The sequence below is a fragment of the Sipha flava genome, unplaced genomic scaffold (assembly GCF_003268045.1).
Source record: "Sipha flava isolate LNK unplaced genomic scaffold, YSA_version1 38_pilon_pilon, whole genome shotgun sequence".
NCBI classification, from domain to species: domain Eukaryota; kingdom Metazoa; phylum Arthropoda; class Insecta; order Hemiptera; family Aphididae; genus Sipha; species Sipha flava.
In genome coordinates this window covers 2,903,119-2,915,383 of record NW_020273099.1, presented here as the reverse complement: position 1 = coordinate 2,915,383, position 12,265 = coordinate 2,903,119, and the positions used below count along the sequence as shown (strand labels likewise).

The 12,265-nt window shown below is 34.3% G+C and overlaps 1 protein-coding gene across 1 annotated transcript; it reads right to left on the bottom strand.

Moving 5' to 3' along the window:
- Positions 1–1,533: 1,533 nt before the first annotated feature.
- LOC112688413 lies at positions 1,534–8,174 on the bottom strand. Its single transcript, XM_025561579.1, has 2 exons — positions 7,621–8,174; positions 1,534–3,197 (listed from the first exon to the last, which is right to left on the bottom strand). The coding sequence occupies exons 1-2, from the start codon at positions 8,033–8,035 to the stop codon at positions 2,863–2,865; spliced, it is 750 nt and encodes a 249-aa protein (XP_025417364.1). The 5' UTR covers positions 8,036–8,174; the 3' UTR covers positions 1,534–2,862.
- Positions 8,175–12,265: the final 4,091 nt, after the last annotated feature.

The following is a 12,265-nucleotide window of genomic DNA, read 5'->3' as shown; positions in this document are numbered from 1 at the left end:
ATGAAAGGACCACAAAAATAATAGAAAAACGGTGAAATAATTTATAATCTACTGTGTCACAAATATGCATAGACTAAAAAAAATTTGCGTTTCCGGAATCCCACGTTGCAGCACACCATGACCCTACATTTATCTGATGATTAATATCAAAATAGATACAATTATGTAAATCTATATTATCCAATTATCCATATATTCAAATCCGGATTTGACGAGGTATTAGGATTATCTAGATTGATCAATATACTTTTAATATAACTTAAAAAATAATTTTAATATCTAGTAAAGTTAATTATTTTATTTTATTGTATCATCCAATTAATATATTATATGAATTTCAGTATACTCATTATTACTTCAACAGTTAATTTATTATTAGTTACAAGAATAACAATTTATTAGATATAATTTACATCTATGACTTAAAGTGCATGCCTGAATACCCAATTAACTTATTTTAACTGAATAGCCTTTAATGGCTATCGAATAAGCTTTTCTGATGATGAGTTATATTACAATATAATAGAAGAATGAGACAATGATAATTGTATCGATATAATTATTTATACATATGAGATTTCTTACAATTATCAACAAAAAGAATTTGTATCATTGAAAAGCAAAATTGAATAATCCGGATAATTCATGATATCTGGATTTCCTAAATCCAAATTTGACAAATCTAAATAATTCAGATTTGTCATATCCGGATATACTAATTTTGCCTACAAAAGAATCATATATTTTTATATTTAACAGTATTTTCTCTTATAATTAGATCTCTAATTTTACACCGATGTTAACTTTAAGTTCAACGTGTACATATGCTTATTATTTTATCAATAAATCGTCCCTATTTTTCGCATTTAATTTAATCTATCTAGCAATGCTATACAGAGATGTCAATACCAAATTTATTTTTAATTTTCAGAATTATTACAGAATTTTTCAGTTTTATTTATTTTTATTACAATTATTGATGATTATATTTTTAAAACAAATATAATTTTAAATACATAGTAAGGCTTGAGTGTAACTTTGAAAAAATTGATGAATTGATTCATAGAAAGAAATTGCATGAGAAAATACGATTTTACCGGACTCCATTTTCATTGGTTTTTTTGGATCATCAATAAGTTGCAAGATACATATTATATAGTATAGTATTTTAGATACTATCTTTTAATTTTTTTTCAGATAGTTTATTTTTTTTTTTTTTTACATAATTTGATCAACAAACAATCAATTGTTATAATATAGACATAGATATAAAAAAAAATGCTTATACATATATATTTTAAAATAAAAAATTACTTAAAATATCTATTTTAAAGTAAAAAAGTCCAGCAAAATCAAATTCTATCAATATAAATGTAGAATTGAATTATACCATTCTGATTAACTTATTTATTTGTGTTTCGAATACGAGTTCATATAATTGTTGGAATTGTATCTTATAAATGATTTCTAGTCTGATTGACGAATATATTACAGATAAAATACTTAATATTTTTTGAGAACAACACATTTAAATAAGGTTTACATAATCCAAATTTACTTTAAAAGATTGAAAGAATACATTGGCTACGACATGTAATGAGGCGTAATATAGATACAGTAACCAAAATAATACTTAATTGGAAATCAAAAGTATAAAAGCCAAGAGGTCACCCACGAAAGAAATTAATGGATATTGTAGAAAATTATTTCGGAAACCTTGGAGTACAGAATTGAATGGTATTAATTCAAGATAGAGACAAGTGGAGAATTTCGATGATGGTGGTGAAAACTTTTGAAGAGTCATGGAGACCAGCGGAAGAAAAAGAATAGCTCATTTATTTTTAACTAAACTAGGGAGAAATAAATTAAACAAATCACGTAAATTTACAAAATCAACTTATGTTTGAATTGTAATTTCTTTTTCATATACATTAAGTTTTAAAAATATTTCTAACGAAATAATATAAGCAGAGAGTTAATCGTAAAAATATATTATATCAACCGTGTATACATTTGACTGGAGTACATCTACGAGTAAAAAATCAAACCAAACTTTTGCATTTCCAAAACATAAAAAACAACTATTTCCATTACAGAATATAATATAATTTTTGGACTAAACGAGATTCGGTAGAAATCATGGGTCTAGGAAAAGATTATAAGACTAACCTAACCTAACCTGAAAATTCGGAGACCGCGAGCGAAATAATAACAATATTGAAAAGCGATTTTGTCTAAAACAGTTTTTCCATAATCGGCGGTAAGCCGTAAATACCCCGTATTGTATTACGAGGAATGTGCAATAACAAGCTATTAATATTAATATTAATAAATTATATCGGAAACAATGGTTTGCAAACGCGTTTGCAATAAATACGATTATCATTATGATAAGTAGAATAAGGTTAGGGACGTATCACCCAACGAAAAGTGTACCGGCCTTACAACGACACAGCAATAAATAATAATAATACAAAAATATCTAAAATTAACTGTATGAAAGTTCACACCGTCGTCTAGGGTACGTAATTGTTTGCATAAGACTATACGGTAGGCACGTGTGTGCTTACAATGCATGGCAACATATCGTCGACGACTCGAAGGGACGCGTGTTCGTCGTAACGGCTCCTTTGAACTGCTGCTGCTGGAAGGGTTGCGACGTCTCACGGAAACGCGGTTATCGTCACCTTGTACGTCTCCCCAGCGTTTTTCCAGCGGAAACCGTTGACGGACGGCAGTAGCGCGTAGCGTGGTGGTGGAATGGGGTTGGGGGCGCGAAACAAATTAAAACAATAAATTACAATAAACAACGAAAATCGTAGAACCGCAAGTCGGACCACGTTCGCAGCGGTCACGACGTCGTTACGGCTTGTATGAGTTGTACGCCAACGCGTGGCCGGCGACCGCCGAGGACCTTTTGTCCCAGCCGCCGCTGATTCCGCCGCCGGCGATCGAACTGCCTCCGGATGGCCACGCGGCTGACGACGAATGCGTCTCGTGGATCACGTGCTCGCCGGACTTGGACACGAGCTTCTTGAGCGTGATGATCAGCGACAGGACCAACGCTATTTTGCTGATGATCATCGCCTTGCCGGCCATCAGGAACAGCACGCCGAGCGCCAGCGGTATTATCATCATCGCCTTCATCGCGGCCGCCGTCATCATCATGCCCATAGTCTTTTTCATTTTGCCCCTGCCTATGAACAGAAACCGTCAAAAGTGTTTGAAAACGCCTTATTGTCTAAATCAGTGGTTCTCAATTAGTATGAAGCCAAGGCCCCAAACTGTAATTTAAATTGGTCCAGGGACCCCTTTTTCGTAAATACTTACTTTTCAATTTTATTTAACTATGAAAATGAAAAAAAAATTTTGATTTATTTTAATTTGACAAATCTTTTTGTAATATTGTTGAATATATATATATATATATATATACATATGAATTTCTCTAAAATAAAATAAAAAAGTACTACACAACCGTGAACCTCTAAAATCAACACACAGACCCCTGGGTGTCCGCGGACCACCGATTGGGAACCACTGGTCTACATATTAGTTTTTACGGTTGACCGCAGTTACCGAGTTTCGTATTTCCTAACTGCGTTGTGTTCCTGAAAATCGCCGGGCGGCGTTAACAAACGAATAATAATGCTTATTACTATAATTTATCACACGAGACGGTTAGCTTTTAGGTTATCGCATGTTTTTACGTTCTACGGTTTAATTGTTGTTCAGCTTCGCCCGGGGGGATGAAGCGCGCAGCTTGGACAATTGGTAATTGATCGCACGATTCGTACGGAAAAATGTATCTTCAAAGCTTTGGAGAAAAAAAAAAACTATCCCATTGGTTTTATAATAATTTAGAATAGATTTATTGTATATTTCTCGGGATATGAGGGAGGAGAGGAATAGATGTATAATTTTGTTTCTCTCGAGGTGTTTTTGTTGTTGTTGAAAACAAAGTGTGCGCGTGTGTTTTCAACCACGATTGAAACCATCACGGACGATGTCATTAGTATTTTACGAACGAGCAACAAACAGACGTAATACGTGTTATATTTTAATACGTACATATGGACCGGTATGACAGAAAATGTAGAATGTTTACCGCTATTAAAACGTGTACGAAACCGCGGGTCGCCCGTCCGAGTAATACTTACAGCTGGACACCGCGTGTCACTTTTCACTCGATCTGCAGTGGACCTCTAATGGCGGTTGTTATTACCATTTGCGATCCCGAACCGCGCGACCGTCATTGTTATCGTCGTGGACGAATTTAATACAATACCGGACTAGGCTATTGTACCGCAGCGGACGTTGTACGTGGCACTTATACTTTACTGCGTATAGTTTTTAAATCCACTAACCGAAGAGATATTATGATGATTGTACACCTGTCGGTCCTGTCGTAAGACCGTAATGTTTCGCGCGCGCGATGCGTACCGCGTTAAGATCTTACAGGTCGTCCGAAAACGGAGTACGTTCTCGCGTCACCGGCGGACCGACTGCACGTGCGCAAATGCGATATTATTTTTCCACAACGTTACTGTACCCGCGGTATTGTAGCGTTCTTTTTGTTTTCGTGTTTTTTTTTTTTTCTTTTTCTGCGTCCTTAAAGAACAATAATACACGTCGTGCGTGGACCGGTCGAATTGTACACGCGTCCGACTGTCGGGTAACGAAACACGCGCACCTAACCCGTCCCGGAAAACCGTACGTTATGTAGCACAAAAACACACGTGCGCCGTTGCGTTGCGTACGACTCAACCGATTATTATGAAAACATAACCGACATAATGAAAATGAAAAATAAAAACATCGAGGCGTTGTGTTGTATTTCGTGCGCTGTTGGGCGTCCGCACGTGCATCCGCGGCCGAGAATGTCCGTCGTCCGCTACGGTGCGGGCCGAAAACGAAAAATCTACGATTCCCGTTTCCGTCTAAAAAAGTTTGGAAACCGTTGGTTTCAATTTTTAAGCAATATTAAATATATGATGTGGTATGTGTAAAGGACAATGACACTTGTAATGTATACACCGATAATCTTCGATAACGGAAGGAAGCACACACCGTTTCGTTTTGGTAAGACAACAATGTTGATTTTCGATGGTTTTAAATATGTTTTTGATTATACGTCACGAACAAATGTAACTCGGTGAAGACGTTTCATGGAAAATTTCCGGTCCAATAGTATAAAATATATATAAAATTCCGATAAAACAAAAAAATATTAAACCGTTTAAGAACTACGGAAGACGCGATTATACAAAAAAATTCCAATGAAATTAGTAGGTACACTTCTGTCAAATCTGTTTCTTTTAATTATACGATTTTTTTAAACCCTGACCTATACTTACGAGTGTAATTTTTTAAAACTTATCGTGTAATTTTATTATAATTCATATTTTTTGTGACATTTTTAAGTATTTAAAAATGACAATATGTGTTTTTCAAAACTCTATCGAGACAATATTTGATCTATAATTGTTTTATACTTTGAAATAGTTAAATAGAATGGACATATTATAATATGAAATTATCTAATATTTTATAAACTCCATTATAATTGTGCCTTATATTCGACTAATATATTATTATTGGCTACTTGTATTAAAATTTATAATGATAAGATTATGTACAAATTGTACATGGTTCCCAAATAGTAATTTGCGGTGACGGAAATCATACCTTTTTCGTTTTTGGCGGAAAAAGACTATGCCCGCGGTATAAACGTCACGTGACACCTGGATCGCGGATCGGTATTATACTTGCGTATCGTCAACTCCGGGCTGCCCTTAACCCGTCAATCGAAACATACTGCGACGATAACATTTCACCCACATATTATTATATTATTATCATATACATAATCAACAGGCGTTTTTTTTTTTACTTCAGATTTGGTGTCACTCGTTCTGCTTCAAAACGTCACCACTGATAACGCTACAAACATACCTTATCGGCCGCGGCATCAATAGAAATTGGTCCGTTCGGCTAGAAAAATTAAGTGTTCGCTCGATTGAATATATCATATTATTGTTGCCTTATATCCTTGAAATAATACAATTTTGAATGTGAAAAATATACCATCAGTCATTATTTTAAATAGAACTCTGCGGGTATCCACTAATACATCATTATTCTTTATATATGTAATTGTGTCCTAACCGTTTGCAAATTAAACGAATAAATAACGAGAGAGTTTTTGCTCAGTACACGTAGAAAAATCATACGGATCTCATGGAGATATAATGCGGTTGAATTGATTTTATATCAATAGACGAAGTACATTAAACTATCAACGGTTTTTTATTTCTAATTTTTAAAGGGAAACTCTACGATTTGTTTTGCTTGTTTAGCTTTTAGTTACAGTATGTATGTCGATTTTTGTATATTACTTTTTTCTTTTTTTTTTTTGGGTAATTTGGAATATTTTTATCTCGTTGATTCTTTGTTTTACATTTTTTAACACTACATAATTTTATGATAAATTTATAATGTTAACAACTATTAAACTTCTTATGTTTATAAGTTGGATAAAAAAAAATTTAAAAAATATATAATTTTATACCTTATCCGAAAATTGCTACTAAACACTACTACAGTAGTTATTAATTTTGAATATAATTGAAAAATAAATATAAAATGTAATATAAATATTATTTTCTAAATTTTTTTCAATTTAATTAACATTGTTCAAAAAAATACGTTGTAGTCTAATTTTATAAAATGGTTTACATAAATTAATTAGAAAAACTTTACTGGTTTATTATAAGTCTTTATATAGTACACCTTGTAAATTTATAAATTATTGAAACGTAAGTTTTATAAAATACAAAAATTATTTCCACCAATGTTCTTTACGCATTCCTAAACTATCTAAACGATTTCGTTGAAATTTAATACATAGATAGATTTTAGAGTATAATATAGGTTATCTCTTGTCACGAAAATAAATGAAATAAAATATAAAATAAAAATCCAAATGCACTTAAATAAATAGCATTCAATCAAAAACTCGAGTTGTCAGACTTTTCTCGATACAACGAATAAAAGTACATAATGATCCAGAATAAATTGAATATTGTTGTAACGATATTAGTATTTCTTTAAATTTAGTAAACACCACAGCACATAGATTCTACGTAGTGTGAAGTAATAATCCGTAAAAACTGTCCCGGTCAGGACTGGTCGTATGAATCCGGATAATTTAGCTAGTATTTTAATATTATATGAATGCACCGTATCATTCGAGAGAAAAAAGGTCGGAATATAATTTACCAAAGCGATTTAAAATGATGTAGTTTTTTTTAATTTATTTATTTTCTCTAAAAAGTACGAGTTGGCAGCCAAATGTATAAAATTACAGCGAGGTTGATAAACATAGTCAAACATGAAACACGTTCTATAGTGGTTATATAGTCGGGTTAAAGGAGAATGTAAGGTGATCAGTGGTAGACGTAGAAGCGAAGGAAGAATAGTGACCACGCGAATACCACCACGCGTGCTGGTAAAAACAAAATGATCTTCGGCTTACGGCAGTTGGGTTAAGAACGGAATGTTTTCGTGTTGCGCCGCGTACATCGTATCGTGTTTAATTTACGGCATTATTATAGTTACCTTCTTCCAGGGCGGTCCGCAGCTGGTCCGGCGTGAACTCGGGCAGACCTATGCGAAGGGCACGACCGCTGAAAAACCGAACGGCCCTGTCGTACAGCATGCGGTCGAGGGTCGCGTCCGGTTCGGACCGTAGCTCCTGTTCGGTGGTCGGCCCTTTGTCGTCGTCGTCTGACCGTTGCCGTCGGTGCGCCTGAGGGTCCGTTACATCCTTGACCAGGGCTACGGAGCCGGCGAGCGGTACGGTGTCGGCGAGGGCAACGCGGTCCAAGGTCGCGATCGCCTTGGCTTTGAGGCACTTGACAAAATCGCCACCGCCACCGCCGTCGTCGGTTCGCAGACCGCAAAAAGCTTCGGACCGGCGGTCGAATGAGGCCAGTAATACCGCGCACACCAACGCCAACCGACGACCGTTCATCGTTACGGGACGGCGAAAGATACCGGAACCGGTTGCGCGGGATCCCCGGCGATGTTTATTGTTGTTGTTGTTGTTGTGATGAGCGGTGTACGTACACGTGACTTCGGTGTGCACTGCAAGTAGGTGACTCGACGGCGAAACATGCACTGGTCGCCGGGTTTGCCTATCGTCCGGTATATATACATATGCACGACCCCGAAGTGGGGAGTGGGAAGAAAAAATCGCCCGTGCCACGTACTCTTCGGCGAGTTATCATCATCATCATTGGGGTACACCCACTGATGACAGATGCGCGTATCGCGTGATCCACGATAGTTGAATTCATATTTTTTGGCCAATTTTTTTTTTTTTTTTAACGGAGGTCAAGAGTCAAAAGTCTAATTATGAGACGTGTAAATTAATGGTAGACCATTTTTTTTTTCTTTTGAAAATATTTCAAGGTAAAATTTTATTATTTCATACAATAATAGATAATATACATCTGTTGATTATCGATATTTCGATATTTTAAAGTGAAGTTGAATTTCGGAAAACGTAGCAAAATTTCTCAATTGAAATAAGAAAATTATTGGTAATTTATGATCAACGTTGTGATAAATCGTTTGCAGCGTGCTCCTATGACTTCAGTTGACGTTCAAAGTTCTTACGATTGATATAGAAAAAAACGTTTTAACGAACCGTTGTACCAATATGGAACAAAATATTATTGTCGACTGTTTTCATATATTTTCTTAATTAAATATTACGACATTAATCTAATTCGATTAAATAAATAAAAAGTTATCTAAAACTTTTTTATTCAAGTGATAACTCAATCGATAACCTACAGTGGCCACAGTACAAATAGGAAGACGGTTTTCGGGATAGATTCCCCCAAGGAAAGGGAAAGAAAAAAGACAAAAAAATTCAAGGTTTTGAAATGAACAGAATGAAAAATATGTACATCATGAATGTTTTAACGTGTGTATAAAATATAATATTGGTCATTTATGATGGAACCACAACAACATATATTTTTCATCTGAGGAGGTATAAAAATAGACGATTGATACTAACATGAAAACTATGTAAGTATATAGTTTACCCCTTTCAAAATATTTGTAAGTGGTTATATGTTTGAAATGGAACTAAAAAATTGCAACCGGGAGCTTTATTCCATCATATTGAAAAAGTTTTTTTTTTTTTTTGTAGATGGTAAAAACCAAATTAATATTGCTGCTAATTGCTACTCCAAGTTTATGCTTCCTGTACATAAATATGTGATATGTAATATTTTTATTTTATAAATCGTTTCGAAAGACGATTATAACGATAACTGTCTACTAATTAGTTAGAGACAAAAAGCACTGTTTGAAACGACAGATAATAGAGAAAACGGATTGAGTACGACCTACAGAAAGTATAGATTATTATTTTTTCAACGTTACATATTTTTCTCCTTGAAAATATGTAAACGGAATCATGAGAGCCCGAAAAAGTGTTGTTGCGGGGAGAAGTTCCGCGGTAAAAATTGTGCGTCTTCGTTGTCGTTTATGCCCACATTCAAACGATATATCATCGGCGGCCGCGATACATATTCTAATATATTACATGCATATACGGACCACGGTATCTACCGAGTAAATCTTTCGTCGTTTCATTTTTCTCTTTTTTTTTCCTCTCTTCAACTCGCTTGTTCGGTATTACTACTATTACTACTGTTATAACTACGACGATGGTTCCTATTACAGATAAGTATCTCTATTACACATACCATTAAAATACCGTCAACTTGGTTGTCTGCACGAACATCGTAAATACTTCTCGTTAAAATGTTATTATTCGTCAACTCTTGCGACCCGACATACTGAGATCACGTCCGTATGAAGTAGAAAAATAATGAAAACGTCTGTTTTGCCAACGAGCCATGTTCGACCGTTTCCCAACTACATTGTCGTATGAAACACAACTTTGTTCTCGGGTCGTTCCAAGTACGGTAAATATACATTGTAAATCACTTTTTTGGTCGATTTTCGGTATTTCAGACCTCTTTGAATGAATCTCGTAGACGCCAATCCGTGCGTGTTTCCTATTTTTTCACACTAACAAGTATGTATGATCTAACAGAACATCAGCTCTGTGTACCGAATAATTATTGTTACAATTAACATATTTTATGCACAAAAAGTTGTCGAATCTCGATGGGAACAAATCCGATAGTTCGAAAAACCCTTCATTGGTGTTTTATCACGCTATATTTAATGGGATATGAATGTGTCGAAAATAGTTAGTGATATTGTGACGTTAACATAAAAAAAATTATTTATTAAAATTTATAGTAGGATACAAAAATACTTTAATACTTCAAAAAATAACTATAACTAGTTTTTTTATTTAAAGATTTTCCGCCTTCAACAACTAAGGTTATTGCCAACATTTTTACAGCTTCATATTTTATACGCAGATTTGTTAATTCATAATTTAAAATAAGTAATATTTTTTGTGTTTACAACACCATGATTATAATTAGTTTTGACAAAATCATTTAGTGTACATCATAAAAAATCATATTATGCTTCAAGTCCAAAATGATTACAATAATTTAAATACCATGAAAATAAAATAATTTAACCACGTTAATTTTTTTTTTAAGTTTTTCATGATATTGATTGCTATTGATATTTTTATCGTTACTGTGAGAATCATAGTTTGTGCATGTATACAGCAGTAAGATTTTTTAATTATTAGATAGATTTCATTTGTTCGTGTTCTTTAAGAGCGTGTCGAAGAAAAATATTTTTTTGAATAACGATTTATGTATTACGTTACTTATGAGTACAAGTATTTTATTATGTACAGTCTTAAATGCGATGAATATGATAAGTGAAATAATATTTTCAAAGTGGATAGCTTACGACCATTTTCAAAAATAAAAAATAAAACTCCCATAGAAATAAATACGTAGTATGAACCCAAAATTACGCGAAAACTGTTAAATTACTATTGTAATTAATTTAACACGCGCATACGTTTAATACAAACGTACTAATAATATGTATAATAATATATAGTGTACCTACTGGTGGGTGACTTTAAGAACAACGCGAAATGCGTTTCAAACCGAAACGCATTTGTACAGCGTACTCCGAATACACTTTCCTTCCCGGATGCTCGTGCCTGTGTGTGCGCTTATGCGCACGTTGTCGTAGTAGTATAGCGAAACGTTAATTCCTGGGAACGTCATTCGAAACAAGAGCGAAGTCTTCAACAACACAATGGGGCAAAACACGCGTACGAGAGTTTTATTCGCAGGTAATGAATACGTACGTATGCAAATAATGACGATAAAAATAACGACAACAACACGTTGTAAGTGCAGACGAGTGATTTCTCCGGAGCGACGTTAATACGTTTTACGAACGAAATCTAAAGAGGACGCGGGCAGAGTTCTGTCCGTTTTTTATTGGATCAAAATTATGAAAACGATTTTGCACCAAAAACAAACACTCTCGTACGCATGCGTTGAGCGAAAGACTTGCTCATCCGCCTGCGTGTTATTATTATTTACATGATCAACCTTAAGGGTTCACTAATCGCAACATGTCATGTATACGGCTATAGTAATGATAACACATTAAGGTTTTCGTTGGCTTGATAATGAATATTTAACATTTTTTACCGAACAGAATTTAACGGCTACACTACCGACAAACTCATAATGCCCTAAGCGGAACATGGTGGTATTGAAATCTTCGTAGGACACAGTATTAATACATTGATACGGGTGCAATGGCGTGGAAAACATTATTATTCCTGTGAGAATTTCCCATCGAAATCGAAAGAAAATAATAAACATATTACATTACACATTGTATATGCGCAAATCGAAAGTAAACGCATTAACGCCTGTTCACCAAGTGTATACGGTACATAAATACCTACACACTTACTTACCAGAGGTAGGATAATGAGTAATATTAGGTTAGACTACATGTGTCATTATTTTTTTATTATTATTATACCGTTGTTCGATTGATTAGAAATACTTTCTACACACTTATCGGTTTAGCCCAAATAAGCCAGGACGAAATATCAATAACAACAAAATCATCAGTATACAGGGTACGCCACAAAGTTTTACTATTCATGGTGTTTCCTACGAATAAAGATCAAGGTTTTTTAATACGCATTTACAAGTAAAGGCTACGTGTATTATTATTTTGTTTTAATAATCATAGCATTTATTTTGTC